The sequence below is a fragment of the Nesoenas mayeri genome (genome assembly GCF_963082525.1).
Source record: "Nesoenas mayeri genome assembly, chromosome: 2".
Taxonomy (NCBI): Eukaryota; Metazoa; Chordata; class Aves; order Columbiformes; family Columbidae; genus Nesoenas; species Nesoenas mayeri.
This window is the reverse complement of record NC_137543.1, coordinates 117,409,691-117,431,211: the sequence shown is the minus strand read 5'-3', so window position 1 is coordinate 117,431,211 and position 21,521 is coordinate 117,409,691. Positions and strand designations below refer to the sequence as shown.

The following is a 21,521-nucleotide window of genomic DNA, read 5'->3' as shown; positions in this document are numbered from 1 at the left end:
TTTAGAATGAAATGTCGGTATTTAATTATAAATAAGTTGCTTATGTGTTGTTTATTGTTGGCATTACAACAGCAGACAGAGGCTTCCATCAAAGTGTGGGGGTCCACTGCTATATGTGCTATATTTATAGAGCTAATAATATACAAAGTCCTCTTCCGGACTAGTTTACGAGAGAGGAAATAGCACTATCCCTATTTTTTAGATGCAAAGCCAAGGTACAAAAAGAGAAACTGAGTGTGTATGGAGAATTAAAGCACACAGAAAACAAAAGAGTATTTAGAAAGCTTAATTTTTATATTGAAATTATTTAAAATAAGAAAGCATCATCATCTTTATATAATAAAGTTTAAGAAATTGGTTACCTCAGAAGGGCACCAAGACTTGGTGGAACCAGAGTGCAATTCAGAACATGAACTTGGGAAAATGTGTCTCTAGAATATAGTTGGATATTTTTCACCAGAAATCCCAGGACAGAATTGCTAGATGTTGGCTATTTCAAAAAACTATAGGCTTCTTACCACAACACAGTAGTTCAATGTACATATGTTTTCCTGATAAAATTGTTTTATAACTTGGATGTAATTTAACAATGACGACACTAAAAGAGATTGTGTTTTTTATGTTCAGTCATAAAATTCTTCAGGTAATAATCAATGCACAATGTTTTCATATGCTAGTTGCACTGAATTACAATGCAGAGTCTTTGGACCACACAAGCAACATTTTATCTTTAAATGCAGACAGGAGATGAGGACAATACACTCCCAGTTTTTATTATGCTTCCTTTTCATTCTTACATCAGAGAGAGATCCAGAAAATGTTTATCATTCTCATTCTACAGTAATTTTAATATTAAGAAAAGATTTCCTTCTTTGACATTCAAAACGTGACAGGATAAAGCTTTACATTTGACAAGTTATGTTAATTAAGACATCCAAGTGTTCTTTGTCATTTTATCAAACACATTTGATATTTCTGCATTCTCTTAACATTTATTAGAATTTCAAGTTCACAGAGCACTGTAGGTGTAGGAAATTAGGCTGGACCTCTTCTGCCTACATCCCAACCAATGCGGAAAACAAAGTTGTGGCAATTACTTCAATTTGAGTGTAATTTTAATTGGATGGTACTTCATATTTTACGAGAATATTGACCAGAAGTAGCTTTCTCCAGATGGATCTTGTCTGATGCTTTTATTAAGATATCTTAAAAATATTGGAAACAAAAACACAGAAAAAAACCACCACTCTTCCCTAATATATCTTGCTCTTTCCAGAATCTCTGCCCTTATGTTATTGCTTTGAACAAGAACAGTCTTTCTTTCTTTGGCAGTTGTTATTATAGGACCATGCACAGCTCTGGCTATTAAGTGGCTCTGCTCTGTAAACACTTGAATTCACAATGTTTTAGGATGACTGTTGCAAATAAAACTGTTAAAACAGCATCCAAAAGCTAAAATTAGGTCCAAAACCACAGAGCAATTTGTGGCCAGTCTTAATGCAGAATATATTCGTATCGTCCCACATACATCTTAGGACTTCTCCCAATAAACCTTAAAAGCAACTACTGAACTCCAGCATGCACATCCCTTATTTGACAGGCTTTAACTGTAGCAGCACCATGCACCTTAGCCCACTTGGGACTGAGACCTCAAGGGTTTACTACTAACAGATCTTAAAAAAGATTTCCTGCCTACCATTCCCGCTCTCCGAGAGCGGTTAATTTGCACCATAACATCCCACAGTCTCTGGAGAATTTTACAAGAGTAGGATTTTTACTGAATACTCCTTTAGCCTTTTTAGTACTGATGTGGTCTACTGACGTGTCTGAATTCCTGAAAGAACATATTTGTAGTCCAAAGACTCTGAAATGGCTGTTTCTATCCTCATGTTCAGCTTTTACTACTGCTGTACAGATACAGGAGCAGCTAGCAGCTGACATATGAATTCCTCATGCAAGTCCCGTCTTGAATTTCTTTCCTTCTTCCTTTGTCTGCCTAGTCTCAAGAAATCCACCCTTGTGTACAAGAGGAAAGAAACTAAAAACAGAAAGAGAGATCTGGGAACACCACAAGTTTCAAGTTTGTTTAGGAATTATGACAGAAGGTGACAAGAGAGATGAAGAATTCAGGGATAAGTGACACGTGTACTATCTTAAAGATATTTCTGCTTTTTTTTTTTTGGCCTTTTTTCTTGGAACATAAATAAAAAGTTTATTTATTGAAATACCTTTCCACATTTCTGATGCAATGTGCGGAGCCATGGGTGCAACCATGATGCAGAGTGTAGCCAAAGCATCTTCAAATTCTGCACTGTGGAGAATTACAGGTCGAGAAGCTTGCTAAGTGTAAAGACAACAGGAAAAGAAAACAAATTATTAATATAAATACTCGTGGCAGGAAGTAGTTTAAATAAGAAGAAAATGCAGTAATAAAACCTAAAATCAATGTCTACGCTCAGGACAGCGTAATTTCACGGTAAGTTAGAAACTTACAAAAAGTTCTGGAGAATTAAAGTTGCAGCTCTTGGTCACAGAGTGCTCTCTAATACTTGGGAGCTGATGCAGCAAAGAGGCTGATGCAGACCCTTGGGGATCTGCTCTGGTCCAGGATTCTGAACACAGACCTATGTGGGAAAACGTGGCCCTCAAAAATATTCTGTGTGCTACCATTTCTAGAAGTGCAATCTTAGATAAAATCAGTGCTATCTGAGAAGAGGTGAAGTACTTGTATAAAAGAGCCTAACTGCAATGGATGCAGCATGGTTTTTCTTGGGACAAGATCCAGCTGTACGGGATCCTAGTGTGGCTTAAGTAAAGCTGAATTTAGTGACGGGGTGAAGTTTTAGAGTGGAAGGAAGGTTTGGGAATGAAAAGTGCAGCACAGTCTTTTACAGTTTGATGTTCAGATTGCTTTAGTAAAGTGTTCAGCCTCTCCAGTACAGAACATTTTCAGTTTCTTGCAAAAGGTGCTAGACTGACAACATTTGAACCTTCATTCCTCTGCTTATTGTATCTTAATAGAAAAGATATTGCACTAAAAATAGCTGGATAATCTTTTTCTCTCTTTGCCTGTTCTGATTCAGAGACATTACATCCCATGGTAAGTTCAGATCCTGTGTTTACTTTGTAATTCAACCCTCTAATGAAACAGTACAGAAAAATGTCAATACACATCAGCTTATGAGAATTATCTGGTGGGTGTGATCAACACCCGTTCCCATCTAAGTAGAAAATTGTCTGAACCCAGTTATTTGTTTGACACAGACCACAAACATTGTCAGATAGTATCTTCTTATCACTGATACTAATGAAGTCAGTGCAAACTAGATTTGAGTAAGTTTTAGTAACTACTCTGTGTTTTCTGTATTTAATCTTCATCCACCTCCCTACTTCCTCCTTTCAAATGAGACCGAAAGAGGAAGTGTCAGCATGAATACGGAAACTTGTTCTTCAAAGATACTGCACTGACTTCTTTGGTCAAGAAATATGTCAGTGTTCAAACATCTGGCTGCCTGTAGGACACTGCTTGCTTCTTTTTTTGTTATTTTTTAACATTCACTATCATCCATGAGCCCAAAATGCATGTGAATCACTGAGCTGGAGATAAAGAACTGTGTGTCACCTTACCAGCACCACACAGTATCCCAGACTTAAGTTATCTCAGTACAGCACTTGTGCACATCCTACTTAACTTTTTGTTAAGTTCCTTGGCTTTGCCAATAATCTCCTTGGAATCCATAAGGTATAAGATGGTATTTCAATAATGAAGTTGAAAAATCCCACTTTTTATTTCTGGTCTAGACCAGGTTACCATTATATGCCTGAAGAATTGCTCAACCAGATCTAAGGAATCCAAAAATAATGAAAATAGTTTATTGTATTTAATCTATTGTCATTAGTAATAAACAACAATCTAAATAAAAAATGCTCAAGACTTAAGTTCTTTTCACATTTGTTTTAAAAAGGGGAACTCTGTTCCTAGCAGCCAGTTCAGTAGTGAAAGCAGTCTTTGAGGAATGTAACACTATAAGGGTTTTTCTTTGCAAATAATAACCCTTTTCTTTAAATCAGAATGTTTGGTAATCCTATATAGTTTACCACTATACCCAGATACTATGCAACTTGGTTAAAAACAAAAGAGAACAAAGAACAGAGTTAAACAAATGCATCCTTTTGAAATTACAGGATGTAGACATAAGCATCAGAACCTAGTGGCTCTAATACCATCAAGCTTTTTCTGCAAAACCCTGTATTTCAGGGTTACAGTGATACTAGAACATGCTGCTTTTGAACTGAATAAATCAATGAGACTCTTGACTTAGTAGCAATGTTTATGATAGTAAACGACTCATGGAAAGCTGGTTCTATAGTTCAGGTAGCTCCTGCTTTGTATAAAGACTTATAGGAACAGGATCTGAAAGGAAAAATAGCTTAGTTATCACGTACTTACATGGAGTATGTTAGTGAGGCTCATCAACCGGGAAATAGCAGCATTGAACAAATGATCCTTTGTGAAGCACTCTGTTACCTTGCATTAGAAGAAAAGGTCTATCAGCAACTACTTAAAATTCTCAAATATGGAATATTTTGGTTTTAAATGAAAAAGAATTATTAATAATCAATTTCAATCTGTGAAATATGCCCACCTTACCTCTTACGTGAAAATCACTTTGGCATGCCAACACATAATGTATGCCGTCATGTGTGTATGGGAAAATAATAATCATATAAATATGCTGTAGAGAAGCTTCTCCTCTGTCTCAGGATTTTAAAAGCTTCAATCAATGCCAATGAGAACTGTGTATTAGTAATTGCCCTCCATTTCCTTTAATAAAATATCTTCCCTTTGGCAAACAAGAGGCATTCATACTTATAAATCCGATCATGCTGGTGAAGGCTTGTCCATAGATCACAGAATTATAATTTCAAAGTCTGTTAAAAGACCTGGAAGGTCCCGCACCACAGCGTTTAATTCAGGACAAGTTTTTATCCATAGAAAAACATTTTAAGCTAATTTTGCAGGTATTTATGTCTCCTTCTGAGTCTTGGATAATTGAATTGACACTACTCACAGCATGAGACAACACATAGAAGGGATGAACAATCACTTCAGTAATTTTTTTGCAGGATAAGCTAATATATTGTCACCAACTTTTTTCATTCCGTATGAAACGGCAGGCATGATAATGAAGTGTGAAGCAAACGGATCAAAAGCTTTTGTTAGGGATAACCTGTATAACTCACTTATAGCTTTGCTACTGGAAACTGAGTTACTTGAAACCCAGACAGATAACATTTCAATGCCGTAACATTTGACCCTTTAAATGAGGTGCACGGCAGAGATATTTTGCCAATCCAAATCTTACAACTTGGAGAAAAATTCTGCCCTGTAGAATTTGCAGTTAAATAAAGTTACTTATACAAGGAATAATTCACTTAGAATTACGAGCTACTCATCTAGGGAAAATACTTATGACTCTAAGTCAAGCATATGGTTTTACCATTAGCGGTAAATTATTTAATCATTTACAAAATATGCAAGTGCTTCTTTTAACCTCAGAAATCACCAAATTCTTCTGCTCCCAGATCTTTCTGGCTTCAGCCTTCTCTTTCTTATTCAGAAGCTCTCGATTGGGCATCGTTCCAGAAGTTCTTGCTTCAATAAGTTTGGTTACAAGCATCCAGAGGCGGGTCTGCCATCTCTGAACGCCTGGCATGGCATCAGCTGAGATGAACAAAAGATTGCAGAAATAAATTTCAGTGACAATTAATAAATCCAGAACTTTAAAGAAAAGCAGAACAGAAACTGAACGCTGAACATATTAAAAAAAAACCAACCCTGTATTTTAAATAAAAAATGTCAACACAGTGAAAAATGTCTTTACAAATAATGCTGGGATACCTTAATGGAAAAAAAAAAATCAATAAGATAAAAGTATTTTTCTTCAATGACTCTAAAACATATATTCAGCAAGAATATTTGCTAAATATGTAAAATAACCAAATGTTATGTCAATATTAGAATGCTCATCTCATGTTTTAACGACTCAACAAAACAGTTCTACGTGCTCTCATTTTTCCAACTCATGGAGAAATACAAACATACATATATATACATGTGTGTATGCACATACGTATTTTTAAAATAGAGAGTTTTCTTCTAGAATTTGATTTTAGAAATTATATATACTTCTGTTGCTATGGAGATGTTACTGTGCAAATGTATATAGGCACTGATCCTTAGTACTGTCTTTTGACACAGCTTAGTTTGGGATGGGGACGTTATAAAGCTTTTCACGCCGACCTTTCATGTCTTGCTCCATGGCTGCTCCAAGAGTGTGTTTCTGTGACTCAGGGACCGCACTATAGAAAGGCCCCAGGCTACTGCTGCTCACAGCCAGTTCCTCCATGTGATGCGGTGCAGAGCCACTCGTGAAGGTACGGCTTGAGGTGTGGTACTGATATGACTTTAGCTCTCTCTTCCAGACATGCTGTGTTTCTACTAGACTGTATCACACTACACTGCACAGTATCAGCATCTCCTAAGGCACTCCACCTGGCAAGAGATTCCAGTTTTGCTCCAGGAACTGCACTTGAAAAGACCACCATAGCTACTACTAAACAGGGAGAAGTAAAAGACATGTGACTGTAATACAAGTGGATTATCTGTTTGATTGCACTAGATGAAAGACTTCTTCTGTATCTGGGAACAGTAAAATACAACCTGATTGACTATGTCTACATGATCCTCATGAACTCTCACGGGTGGGACTGGGAGTACAATGCTCTCCCCAAACTTTCCATCCCCTGTTCACATCCGAGGCATGTAGATCATCTAGATGCGGTACTACTTTTGTGTTTAAAATATAACACACTAGAAAAACAAACAAGAATCAATCCGACTTACTTTTGGTATCCCACAAAATATCCTGTTCTGGAGGAGCAGCAAACAGAATGTAAAGACGTAGGGTGTCAATGCCATATTCTTTCACTAACTCTTCAGGGTCTATTCCATTGTGCTTAGATTTGCTCATTTTTTCCCAAGCAACTTGGAGCTTCTCACCAGTTTTTAGGTGAACTGGCTCAGTTCCTAAATATTAAGACATATGCAAAATATTAAAACAAATTTTGCTCATTTGTAACAGCAATTAATTTTGTTGCCTAAGCATAAGAAGAAACAACTATTCATAGTGATGTTTTTTGGTTTCCAAACAGCTTATAGAGGAAAAACACCCATTGTAAACACCCTCTTCCCTCCCAAGTTTTTCCTGCTTTAATTTTCTAACACAAGTAATATCCCAATGCTTCCATTATGTTGTGACAGAAAGGCTCCTTCTGCCATTTGGAAGCTGTATCTGGCACTCATCCTGTGTGCTGCCCTGACAGCCCCTGAGTCTTAAGCATTGTTCTAACCATGACATTTAAAGCCTCCTAGAGAGGTGTACTGCTTTGGTACAATTCTGACCTGCAATTAGCTTTTACAAACATCAGATTTATAGGTTTCAGTTGCAATAAGTTATCCTGACAAGAAGAAGGTAGGGTTTTTTTTTGTTTTGTTTTGGTTTTTTTTTATCCAGGAGAACAGTGAATAAACAAGGTTGCATGAGGGGAGTGCTTAAGGGAAGTAAACATGACCAAACCACTCTTGTTGTTGCAGGTCCCCAAGCCAGGACTTGCTGCTCCAGCTTATGCAGCAAAGGCATTGGACAGAACTTGAGAAACAGCACTTTTTTGTATACACATTTTACATTCCCAATATCTACTGAAGACAGCAACATCTGTGTTAGCTTTGCCACGGTGTTTTTGTAGATTATCTGTTTGCTGGGGCTGCTGGCGCCATTCAGCAAGCTGCTGAGCGGTGTCTTAACAAAACTGACTTCTGATCTTTTGGACGATACTGGAATTAAAATAACACCATAGCACTTTTTCTGTGTTTGGATGCAATTAAACCTGCTGGATTAGTAGGGTCTCTTTGCACTCAGCAGTGCATATGAATCCAAACCTCACAGAAGTTGCTCTCCAGTTTAAATATTAGAAGGATTAATTTTTTCTTCCAAATTTTCCCAGCACTGAGCCTTGTACAGCAAAGCAATCCCTGAATTTCTGGATGTACCTATGCTGATTTTCCCATGCAGTCTCTCTTACCAGTGAGATCAACCTCTTCTCTCTTCAGACACTGGCCTGTTGTTGTTAGTCTGAATGTCTGATTCTTGATAAGACCTTGAACCAAGAGTTTATGGAAAGGCTCCCTAAGGAGGGAAGAAAAAAGAAACTTGCCTGTTGAAAAGAGCTGTCAAAAGTGTACTTTATGATAAGCCTCAGGTGTCAAGCCAATCAGGCACAATTATTTAATAAAACAAGAATTTCAAGTTGACTGTATATAAATAGTTGTCACCTTAGAAAGAGTACTTTGTGCATTTTTTGATGGTGTCTGGCTGGCAAGTATAAGTATTTATTTGTATTCTTCACACATTCATGCATGCTGATTTAGTACTGAGTTATTCTAACATCACTTTTCAAATCGGCAAATGGATTATACACCAAAATTACTTGGCCAACAGTGCAATTTCACTAAATTCAAGCTAAATCTCTATGCATAAAAGCGTTCAAGTACCTGGCCTCACTGTCTTACAAATATTTAACACTAGCTTCTCTCTGACGAGCACAGTATTTTGAACAAATCAAAATCTTGCTGCATGTTTCTTTCTATAAACAGAGAAGACAGTTTCTCTAATATAAGCACTTGCGTGCCTTGTGCCTTTGCAGAACTAGTCATGAAGACCTAGCTGTAAGAAAAAAGTACACTAGAAAAATGGCAATGCTGGAAAGTTCATATGTCTGTGGATCACTTTTTTAGCATCTTGAACATTAAAACTTCACTTTTCTGGCAAAATTCACATCAGGAAGAGTAACATCCTATCAAACGTGTGAATGATAGACCTAAGGAGAGCCTTAAAAGCACAAAAGCTAAGGGTAGTAGTACACTCAGCAAGAAGAAAGTGCTCAGTAAACACTGCTCTGGTTGACAGATACATTATTGTGGCCACCTCCTTTAATGACCTTGCACTTCAAATTCATCAAGTCAGACGTTTGTTGCTGTTTCCTCTTCTAAAAAACATGGCAACAAAGTTGATCTCTAGATGTTTTGGCCCCCATTCAATAGACCAGGAAAGCAAGTCAGTTCTACCAGCAACTCTAAGAAGAGTAGAGGCCTAGGAGGAGGTGTGAAGCCAGGCCCAGCCAGCATACACGGTCTGGAGAGTCTTCTCCTGGGATCCTCCAACACGAAGAGATTGGTGACCATCATACTGGAGGATGTGCTAACCAACGCTGGTTACTATTGACTTGCGTCTCCTAATGCCCACATGTGTGCTCGACATCAAGTAATCTGGATCCCCCCCACTTCCATCAAATGAAGCCCCACACATCTACCAAATCAACTTGTGTAAAAGGGATGCGTTCCTCCTACTTACATATTTTTTCATAAAGCTGAAATAAAACCATCTAAAGAAGAAAGAGTAAAACCAGACTTCCACATTTCACTTCACATGTACAAAGAAGTCATAATCTAAAACACTACTCACTTTTAAGGAGTTCATTTAGTATTTTACATTATTAGGAAATATAAATTATATGGCAATTTATCTCATGATTTAAAACACCATAATTTATTTAATAATACAGTTAAAGTATTATTAAATTCTATAACAATTATGCATGTTTTCGCTTATTAAAGTGAGTATCTTCCAAAGACTAGTCTTTAAACCTTTTGGTGACTCTGAAGTAAGATGATATTTGAAAGAAAAGCCTTAAACTGGCCATGTGACAGGCTTCATACTTTATCTTCAACATATTCATGTTTCAACATGAGTTTCCTTCCTTGCGTATTTTGTATACTTCTAAATACTGCGTAAGTACCGGCACATAGTGGTGTATCACTCAGTCACCAGGCAGCACTAATCTCTGCCATGCCACCTGGTTTTATCAATGATATTAAATGAGAGTAGCAATTCAAGCATCTCTATAAACATTTCCTAGACAATATTTCACAGACTGTCTGAAAAATCCTGTTGCTTAGAAATAAATCAAAGGAACTTAAGGAGGTGAGAACTGAAGCCAAATTTAGACAGGACAAGCAAGAAAAAGTATTTTAAAAATAGGCAATAATTATCTCAAAATATGCAAGTGAATTAGAAGATTAAAATCAGGAACAAAAGCCTTGTAATTCTGTCATCAACAAATGGTGGAAAAATGCTTCAGGAGATAACTGTTCAGGATAAGTTTCTTATACAAACTAAAGTTATTGCACCAAGAAAAAATAAAAATATTTTTCCCCCTGTCACTGCATATTTCAGTCTCTTTAAGGTCTCACACCATTATTAAAAGAGCTACACTTGCTGCTATGTAAAATAAAGCTAATGAAGTAGCCAGAAAATCCAAATCAGATAGGGCTCTCCATTAGAAGTGACTTTCCAAGGAAGACTTGTTTTTAACGACAAAGAGTAAGCGCAGATCATCTGCCAAGTTAGTAAAAGCTGAATGCAGGAATAAGCATTTCCTATTTTTGTTTATGGTGACAGAGGCTACAAAAATGCAATACAAAATACATTACCAAGTATGGGGAAAAAAACCCCTACGTGTTCCTAGTGGGAGACCGCAGGAGAATGGAGACATGCCCAAAATGAGCAAGCCAGAGCCCATCTTACAAATACAGGGCTCAGAAACAGATCAAGCCCCGTAGTGTATTTCTCCTGCAGTGTACAGAGATTTTGCCAGTGTTGTGGTGGCTCCATCTCATGGTCACACTCAGAGTTACACTTTAATTTACATTGATAAAACCAAACACCTAAAAACCTTCCTCTTTGAAGAAAGCGACGTGTTTCTTGGCTGCAGAAGGGAACTGCCAAGACACGGCAGCACATCAGGTGTGATGCGATCCTGATCTAAATATTGCAGCACCAGTCATGGTCTGGCGTCATAAACGCCTCCTGAGCCACACCACTGCGCACACCTGAAGTGAAGCTGTGTTCAAACAGACATTTCTGGCACAGAAAATGAAGAGGTGGCTTGAGTTCTTTGAACATTTGATTACACTTCAGATTGTAAGGGTGCTGGAACAGGATGTGCCTTCACCTGCCTGTGAAATTGGTCTGTGTCCACGTTGAAGTATGGGCACCGTGGCCTGAGTTGTTGCAGCTTTTGAAGATGTACGTCAGATGAGACCCCACCTGTTAAGTCTGCTTGACACCTCCCAGAAGGATCAGCTGTGCTAGCCATGAAGCGTGTAACCCATCTTTTTCCTTTCAGTAATGTTCATGTACAGGTTCATTTCTACAACAGAATAAGTTCTCTATATAGAAGCATGCAATGGATGGAGGGGCAAGCATGACTGACAGATCAGGAACTTGGGAACTTGGAACTTGGCTCACTGCCAAGTCCTCAGGCTGCTTGTTCTCCTCCACACACCGTGAGTAGGACTTTCAATCCAATTACAAATGACCTGCTTGGAAGGACTCTGTGGAGCCTGCCACAGTGACAAAGAGCAGAGTCAGAAGAAAGGATGGCTCTGGCAAGGGAGCTCACTGCTTGTATCTGCATCCCACACTTCTTGAGAGGCTGAGAGAACTCGACAGTCTGTTCTGGGGCCAAGACAAGACCTTGGTCAGTCACTGCCACCTGAGTTCAGGTGCTTGTGAAACCTGCAGTCAGACCTACCTGCAACAACCTGGCAATCCTGTAGAAAGCCAGAAATGACTGGGGGATGTGGGAACTCATCATTTTAGGAAGAAAAAAGATCAAACAATATTGAACGTTCAGATTTTACACAGACAATAGCTGAGTGCTTTTACTTACAGTCAACACTATTGACAAAGTCCCTAATGAATGCAGAGAAGCTCTAACATCCTGCCTTTACAGGATAAGTTATTTCTGTCACACACTTATCTTCTTTTATTCTGTAATGTAGCTATGTGAAAACAGTGCTTTCTCTGTCAGAGCCAAATCTGCTGACTTAATGGCAACAATAAACTTTTTTATTGCTTTATAATCCTCTGGGGAGAATGTGCTAGATCCCATTTCCAATTATTCATCAGGCAGAACCAATTACTAAAATCTAGGGAAAAGTCAAAATCTGTGTAACTTGTACTTGCAATAATCCAGTTGAGCAGGTGTAAGCGAGTGTGTCAGCACATGCTCACCATGGTGGATCAGGCTGGAATCAGGCAGGAGGCTGCTGGCCCCAGCTGCCTACCTGGCCCCTCTCCCAGCGGTGGTCACAGCTGGGAAGGCTGACAGGCTTGCGAATTAATCCCAGAACCAATACACTTTACAGACCAGATTTCTAAAAGAAAATGACATCAATTTGGGCTTAATCTGTTGTCACATGTACCAATACCCAGAGGGTGCTATTTATGCTGCCTTGTTATTCCTGAGGAAATGAGCAACACTTCCCAACATCTCCAGTTTGATCATTAAAAATATAAAAGATCATGCCGCATCATCAGGGAATATTTAAACTATATTCACACCTTTACAATTTCAGATGCCTAGAAACATTGCATTTTTTATGAAAGCATGTGTGACATCTGCAAAATAATGGCCTATAATATTTCTATTGTAATAATGTACATAATATTTGAAGAGATTGCTTTGAAAATCTGAACTACGAAATGTTAAACTTTAGGTTTCACCTTCCTGATCATATTAATAGCCATTAGTACAGAATTTAAGACTATCAGAAAATATTTCCATGGATTTGAAAGTAAGAGGATAGGAGACAAACAATGAAAATTTCCCTGAAGAAAACCAATCAAAATGAAAAATTCCTACAGATTAATAGGGTAATAATAAAAACTTGTCAGGATACTAGATAACACTTTAAATGGTGGCAGCTCTCATTAACTGAGATGTAGCAGAATTTTACTAATTTAATCTGTGAACAAGATCTGAGCAGCTAGAGAAAGACTGAAAATGCACAAGAGGGCAGTGTTTTTTAACATTTTAATGTTTTCCCTCGAAGCTGTGGGCTTCAACACCATGGCTTTAAACTTCCTAACAATAAGCTTGTTGTTTCTAATCACTCTTTTCAGATCTCTCATACCAGCCCTTGAGCTCTCCTAAGAGAAGACTAAGCAAAAGTGGCTTCTGACCAATGCTAAAACATATTTTAAACACCTGGTCACATTTATAAAGAAGTTGAGATTTCCGTATCAAAACAAAATCCTAATTTAACTTCATGACTTAAAAGCGCCTAATGCTTCAAGTGCATAGAGCTAAAGGAAGCAAACAATTTTGTGCGTAATGATGAATTTGTTACAGTCATCTCGTGTTCTGAGCACACATATAAGCAGTATGCACAGTAGATTCTAGGGGCAATGCTGTAACATATCTTCATGTGTGCAACAAACAGTTATTGAGATTGTATATGGCCTCAAAGGAATTCTCCACAGTCTTGCAAATTACTTGTACAGAAAGAAATTTTCTTTGGTATTGTCACTAGACATAGTCAAGTGCTTCTTGAGCATTTTTTTAATTGAAGTTGAGGTTTTTTTCTGCAATTTACCATATGTAGACCAATCTAGGCACAGTGCTTTGGTATTACTGCTCTGTCACAGCAGAGTATGAAAAAAACACATTTCAAATTCATACAGGTACAGAATCACGGACTCTTAAAATAACATAGGCTAGAAGGGACCTTTGGAAGTCATTTGGTCCAACCCCTTTCTCACAGAAGACCTAACTTCAGGTTGCTCAGGGTCTCATCCAGCTGAGTTTTGAAAATACCCAATGATGGAGATTCTACAATTTCTCTGGTCAAACTGTTCCAGTCTGACCACCTTCACTGTCAAAATTATTTTCCTTCTATCCAGTTGGATCTTGCTGCAATCTGTGACTGGTTATCTTTTCCTTTCTCTGTACACCTCTGAGAAGAGTCTGGTTCTGTCTGCTCTATAATCCTCCTGTAGCAGACTGCAACTGCTGTCTGTGTCTGTTCTTGAAGATGAGGTTTTTGTCTGCCTTTCTCCACTCAACAGGGACATTCCATGATAAGCATGACCTTTCAAAAACACTTGACAACAGCCTCACAATGGTAAAAGCCAGCTCCTTCAGAAAGCCAGCTCCTTCAGCACCCTTGGATACATTCCATTTGGTCCCAAGGACCTATATGTGTCCGGATTACTTAAGTGACCTCTAACTCAATCCTACTCTAAAGTGGGTAGTGCCTCTCTCCCTCAAACTCTCATACTAAGCACAAACCTTCACAGTAAAGGCCAAAGCAAAGACCGTCCTTTACTACTAGGCTCTTTGATTTTGCACCAGGCCAACACTTGCCTTGATGTTCCTGTCAGTGTATCTGCAGAAGCCCTTCTTAATGCCTTCACATTCTTCACCAATTTCAATTGCAGATGAACTATGGCCTTCTCTAATTTCACGGTGCCTACCCAGTTCATGCTTTCACATTCTTCCAGGGGTAGCCCATCTTCACTTCTCATTTCCATACATTTCTTTAGTGCTTGATCTCGCTCAGGAGGTCCCTTTTCAGCCAAGCTGGCCTCTTCCCATACCTCATAAATTTCTTGCACACCGGAGTGAACCACTTACTTTGCAAGCAAACCTCCCCTTCCTTGTGGTCTCAGTTTACAGTGACAATACTTCAGCCACCATAGTTAATGTTGTTTTAGGAGGTGAAAGAATTTGACTAGCAAAAGAACATTTTGCTGCTGTGTGTTATAGCTCCACTAGGTGGCTGAAACATTAGGACTGTGAAGTCTTTTGTAGAACCGATAAGCCTGAAATTGCTAGCAAGGAAAAGCTCTGAAATTCTCTGCTTAAAGGAACAGTGCCTATAACAGAAATGATCTGCTTTGAGAGGTCCACTCCCTTGGAATAGGAACAGCCTTCCTGCTGTAGTTGCGCAAGCTGGAGACAACAGGGTGAAATGCAGGTACACAAATCATCCACATCCAAAATCCCAAATACAGTTTTCACTAAAAACTGTTTTGCAGGCAAGAATGAGTGATGAAAACACATCTCCTGTTTTCATCAAATTATTATGAAGTAACTCAGGGAAATATTCTGCTGTCTCCACTAACTAGTGCATCATTTTCTGGCATACAGCTACTTCAGTTGTAGTTTTGTAGGAAAATTGCTTCATTCAAGAGAGTTCAGTGCCAGGTATATGTACATTCCTCTTTCCATCAAGTTTTTAGAGTGGATACCAGTAAAGAATGAATGCATACAAGTTGCCAGCTGGGAAATTGCTAAGCAGTTGTTGTCATGGGATCACCCATTCTGACTCAGTATATTCAAACATCTCTGCTGATGGGAGAACTGGACAGGGGATTGGACAGTATGTCACTATTCTGACACTAGCATTCTCCCTGTTAAGGCGTTCTTGAGATGGCATTTTAGGTCAAAAAGAGGGCAGAATTTCAGTAGTAATGGAGACGTCAAGCTGTGAATCTGATAGGATGAAGAACAGAACACCAGATGACTCATCTTCCTGCCTTAAAGTTTACCTCTAATCAAAACAGAGGGTAATGAATTAGGCTATAGCACCATCATCAACAAGAGTAGTTAGAAGTAATTTATATAAAAGTCATTAAATACAAAATAAATTATCAGCTGACACATACATCGCTTTTGCTTACCAAAAACTATTTTGCATTGTTCAGCTCCAATACTGCAGTGAATTACAGAAGTGCTCATTTTTCCACGTATGCATGGTTCCACTGAAACTAGTGGTATTACTGTGCATGAAGTTACCTAATTTGAAATAATAGCACTACTGAGAATGCCTGAAGTTACTAGTTTATGCAAGCTGAAAATCTAGAGCAACATTTTATCACTTGCTCTGAGCCAGCTAATAGTCATGTAATAAAAATGCCATGTATGTGTGCACACAGAAAATGCAACTGAGAAACCAAGTAATTAGCCAAGACTGACAAGCAGGAAAATTCAGGCTTATTCAATGTAATGTTCTATCATCATAACAACGTCCACTGACACTGTTGCTAGTCAAATGAAATATGAAAGATTTTTAAAGAAATATGAGGCTTACTTGTGTTTTATCATCTTTAAGTCACGGCAAAAATGGTTGAAAAACCTTGCATAGAATAAGTGCATAACTGCATGCTCCTTTCCTCCGATGTACAAATCCACAGGCATCCAGTAATCTGCTAAGTCGCTATTAAAGGGCCTGAAAAAACACAATTATAGAAAAAATACAGCATGGAAAAGAAAGATCAGCTCTACTAAAGTAGCTCAACATACTTGACTAGACAGTATTATTTAATGAGAGCTATACATGTGTAATAAAACTTTTATTATGCTATCAGAGCTCTCTAATTTTTAAGAAGTTACATGCTTATTAAATTATAGAAAAAAATCAATTGCCTCTGAAAAGCCGATTCACAAAATATTATTTTAATATATTTTAGGGAAGCAAGTAAGATTTCACATACATTTACCTGAGAAAGTGATGAAAACATTTGCTTGCTCTTGAAATGATTTTTTTCATAAATACCTTGTGGCTACCCTTTAATTTTTTTAGTGTTTATCAAGTTTTACATACAAATATATTACAGTGAAAAAGACATGCCCACTCGAAAACAGATTTTTTTTTTTTTTAAAACATAGGTTTGCATTGTTGCCATTAGGGGGCAATGAAGCAGTTAACTATAAGGTTGCAAAACATTCTGAAGAGTCAGATGGTTCATCATACTCCAACTGAAGTATGTACTATGAATCTACAGCGAATTTGTAATTTAGAGCATATTTACTATGTTGTTGGAGGTCACCTGCATGGTTTACTAGCATTGCTTATTGCTTCATTAAATATGATGTCTCCTGCCTTCAAAATACCATTTGGATGTACGTTCAACTTTAGTGTAAGCTTTATGGCCTGGTTCTAAGAAAGTTACTTGTTTTGACATCTTGTTCAATTATTCCATCAGTAATTTTTGTTATAACAAGACTTTTTTCCTTCACAGATGAGCCCAGAAGCAAATCGTGTATCTGGGATTCTTGCCTTCAGAGGAACAAAGCAAAACTAACTGTTCACAGGGTTCCAAAATCAACAGAGTATTTCTCTCAGATTCTAGACCTGTGAAATACAACCTGTAGAAATAAAGGGTTCATGTATACGCAGCTTCGTTAAAAAACCCCAAATAAATAAATCAAATGGAGGTAGTGATCTAGTCCAGAAGACCATAAAAATGGTATTTCGATATAAAACAGATTTAGCTACAGTAAGCTGTTAGACAGCTGGATGTTACATTGGACTTATTTCACCTTCAGCTTCTAGAAAAGTCCCTCTTATCCATGCACAAAAAAATATTTTAAACTGTCACTGGAGAGGAATAATTTAATCATATTAATAATAAATCCACAGTATCACTAGAAAATTATTAAAATTAATGTGAAATAAAAGTGTTCACAGAAGATATTTCTCTAGTTTAACTGGTGCTGCCAATATATAAAAAAAGTTTAATTTGCCCAGCTATACTAGGATCACATGGTATGTAGGATGTACCCACACCCTGCTCTGGACAACAAATAAGTAATAGAATCAAATAACAGTTTGGATTGGAAGGGACCTTCAAAGCTCAACTAGTCCACCCCCCCTGTCATGAGCAGGGACATGTTCAACTAGATCAGGTTGCTCAGAGTCCCGTCCAGCCTGGCCTTGAATGTCTCCAGGGATGGGGCATTTACTGCCTCTCTGGGCAACCCGGGCCAGTGTTTCACCACCCTCATTGTAAAAAAATGTCTTCCTCATGTCTAGCCTGAATCTCCCCTCTTTTCATTTAAAACCATTACCCCTTGTCCTATTGTAACAGGCCCTGCTGAAAAGTCTGTCCCCATCTGTCTTACAGGCCCCTTTTAAGTACTGAAAGGCTGCAATAGGGTCTCCCTGGAGCCTTCTCTTCTCCAGCTGAACAACCCCAGCTCTCTCAGCCTGTCCTCAGAGCAGAGGTGTTCCATCAAATCCCCAAACAGCCCTACATCTTGGTATCAATATCTAAAAAATGCAACTTTTTCTGTCTTCTTCAAACTACATAGTGAAGCTGTTCCCCTAATTTCTCTTTAGAAAAACTGGCTATCAGCAGCAGTACTACAGGCAGGCTATGAAGCAGAAAAACAACTAAATAACTACATCTGTCTTCCCACACTCTCCATGCTGCAGCCACTCATATGCAGCACATGAAAAATCTCCTTTCATTAATTATGCATATAGTCGAAGTGCCAACACAGCAGGAGCTTGCTGAGATGCCACTTCACTTTAGGTCTGCAGACGAGGAAATAGCAACAGTTACAGGAATTCCAAAAGAGAGAAATGAAGGTGCTGGTTTTGGCTGTGGATGTTACACCATACTATTCCTCTTCTTACCAGTGGAAAAGCACTGTCTGTCCACACACTGAAATACTCAGTGTATTGTCAGGGAGGGTACACTCCATGCAACTTGCCACCATCTCAGAGAGTCACAGTAGCAGTGGAACAGGCTGCTCAGGGAAGTGGTGGAGTCACCATCCCTGGAGCTGTTTAAAAGGCGTATAGACAAGGTTCTTAGGAACATGGTTTAGTGCTAGAGTTAGGTTACAGTTGGGCTCAATGATCTTGAGGGTCTCTTTCAACCAAAATGATTCTATGATTCTGTAGCAGGCTGCCATTCTTGATGGCATCTTCCACTAAGGACTATCTTCAGCCCCTCAGCTGAACATTTCCTCTGCCCCATAATGCCCTTTCATGCAAACTTCTGCTCCTTGCCTGCTAACATAGTTTTGTCTACACATTCTGCTCTTGTAGAACTCCTGGCATGGGCGCAATAAAATGCCACAATTTTAGAGCAATTCCTAGTCTATCCTGTGCTGTGCTCACGTCAGAGCATGGGGACAAAATCTGGGCAGCCCAGGGGTTTACACAGCCTCCACAAAAGGCAGTTAGAAGCAAGAACAAGAGTGTTTGGGCTCTTTCCTCTTTCTTCCTTCCCTTTGATTCTGTCAAGGGGGCTGTCCCACCCGATGGCCCTGTGCCCGCAGCTCTCACCTGTCTGTGTTGTGAGGGTCAGTGTACCTCAGGTAGTACCAAGCAGAATCGACAAATGTATCCATGGTATCGATTTCCCGCCGTGCTGCTGCCTTACACCTGAGGAAGAGAGGAGAAAAGTTATTTTCAGAGAAGTGACAAGGTTGGAAGAAAACAACCGTGGATGTAGAGAGTGGCCATGAAGACATTTAGACTGAAAACTTAACGGGTCTGGACAGTCTGAAGAGTGGTATGTTCAAAAGAAGCCCAACAGAAGTAACAAGGCCCACTCTCCTTCCCCCTCCTGCCCAAACCAAACAAAATGAAAATGAGCAAGAAGCCTGAACAGCCATAGCATCCAGCAATAGTGGGAGATGGCACCGCACCAGACAGCCCTCTCCATAATCCCTGGAAATTTTTAGAATTGCCATTTTAAAAGAAATGAAGCACAGACAAGTGTACTTTGCAATATTGTTAATGGGAACTCAAAATATATCACACTCATTAGGTACCAGCGGACAAATCATCTTATAAACATTCAGCAGATGGAGCAGGTCATTGCCTCTCTGAGTGTCTGTACAAAAAGGTGTTTGTGGGTTCCATTTATCATCTCCAGAAAAAAACAACTTAGTTCAATTTCAGTTTTTACCGAGATGTAACAAATCTCTTGTAGATCTTGTAGCTTAATTTTAATTTGTGATTGCTGCAAATCACTTTCTGCTACTTTCTACATTGGTAGACCTAAGAAACAGTTTTAAAACAAATTTTAGAAGCTCAGGTTACTTCATGCTAGTTTCTCCCTGGATATAAATTATATGTTTGCAGGAGCCAATAATCACATTTCATAAATTTCCACTTGTTGTAAATGATCCCTCTTAAAACTATTACTGTTAAAACAATGGGATTATTCTAGTATAAATAACACTTTGCAACCTGTAACAAACTTGCACACAAATACCACTGGCTCTATGTAGCAAATGTATGAAATTTATGAAGGTATCTACATTTAAATGTATGTATATGTGTAATAAATATACGTAATAAGTGGGTACTGGCTATTTAATGTTTTCCAACTGCATATTTACTCTGTGATCAGGCTTGATAACTGAGCTGCAACATGTATCTGCCTGTCTGCCTGATACTTCGGCTTGGCTTGCTGAGGCAAGTTCAGGAGAGTGCCACCAATTAACATTTTCCTTTTCTCTGTCTCTGCTCCAGGACCTTCTCCACCAGCGAGTTTTTCTTTCAGTGGGAATAATGTAGCAAAGAAATTTTACTTCTAAGTGCTTTTTTAAATGTAGAGTAACTGCTTTTCAGTATAGAGTAACCATTTTATTAAATTCTACTTGGCCAATGTAAACTAATACTGTATTACATTGAAAGAGAATGGCTTTTCAGTCAAAATCAAGAATACTTTACAGTCATTGAACCATAATTATACCTGCTTCCTGCCTCTGATGTTGCCTGTATTCTAAATGGACATGGATCACTAAGACACAGACGGCATGAGCATAATTCAAAATTTATACAACAGGCACAACACTGTTATCTCATTAGATGACCTTGAGACAACTAACTCAATTACCTGGACTTGTGTAATGATGAATAACTTGGGCATCTCCTCCCAATTATGATTGCCTACATTATTGTCACTCAAATACTCACAGACTTCTGTATCTTTCCATCTTGCTTTCCTTATTAATTCTAGATATTAAACGCAATTAATGAAAAAAAAACCCCTATTACTGGACAGAAGGATTAAAGGAAGGGATTACGTAATTTCTCAGAGCAAGGAAAACCAAGTACTACATACACAAAGGCAACAGCTCAAAGGATTTGAAACTGTAGCAGACATATGGATGAGCAATACTGAAGTTAGCTGTCAAACATATGAGAATTAAGCCAAATAAAGATACTAAAACTGCTGCATTATCAATGAGAGCCCTAATGTCATTTATATGTCTGATTCCCCTTCCCATTTGGTCAGTCTGTTAGCAGCAGCATTGCACTGCACTACTGATTAAAAACTTCTCTGGGATACCTCATGTTCTATCAGTTCTTCTGCAGAACCTGTGTGCAAACTCCAGTGTACAGAGTATCTCAGCAGCCCTCAAGATTAGACAACTGATTTTCATGACATATCACTCAATTTAGACTGCTTTCTTTCTTAAACAGCTGGACTACAAAAATAAAGATTATGACACTGACAAGATACATATACTTACTGTCTCTTTCAACCTGAATTACATGCTGTCACCTCTAATACACAGTGAAAGTGATTCTTCATGATAAAGAATTATACAGCTGAGGAAACACTTTATTGTTTGACTGTTACTAAGAAAATGAATATGATGTTAGTTTCCTTAACAAAAGGAAATAATTCAATGATCATTATAAGCTTTATATGAGTTCTGCTGGTGAAAGATAATGAAAATTCTTGTAATAAATGAAGTGAGAAATACTGTTAAGAAATGGAGGGCAGAGAGAAATCATT

The 21,521-nt window shown here is 38.3% G+C and overlaps 1 protein-coding gene across 2 annotated transcripts in view; it reads right to left on the bottom strand.

Annotated features, from left to right (window-relative positions):
* Window positions 1-21,521, bottom strand: part of LARS2 (leucyl-tRNA synthetase 2, mitochondrial) — an 84,973-nt gene that overhangs the window by 12,004 nt on the left and 51,448 nt on the right. For both annotated transcript variants that reach the window (XM_080339801.1, XM_080339802.1), the window contains 7 exons: window positions 19,049-19,147; window positions 16,061-16,198; window positions 8,146-8,249; window positions 6,908-7,090; window positions 5,556-5,725; window positions 4,451-4,528; window positions 2,229-2,340 (listed from right to left, as the gene is read on the bottom strand). In XM_080339801.1, coding sequence (XP_080195927.1) covers window positions 2,229-2,340; window positions 4,451-4,528; window positions 5,556-5,725; window positions 6,908-7,090; window positions 8,146-8,249; window positions 16,061-16,198; window positions 19,049-19,147 — 884 coding nt within the window. The remainder of the gene's footprint in view (window positions 1-2,228; window positions 2,341-4,450; window positions 4,529-5,555; window positions 5,726-6,907; window positions 7,091-8,145; window positions 8,250-16,060; window positions 16,199-19,048; window positions 19,148-21,521) is intronic.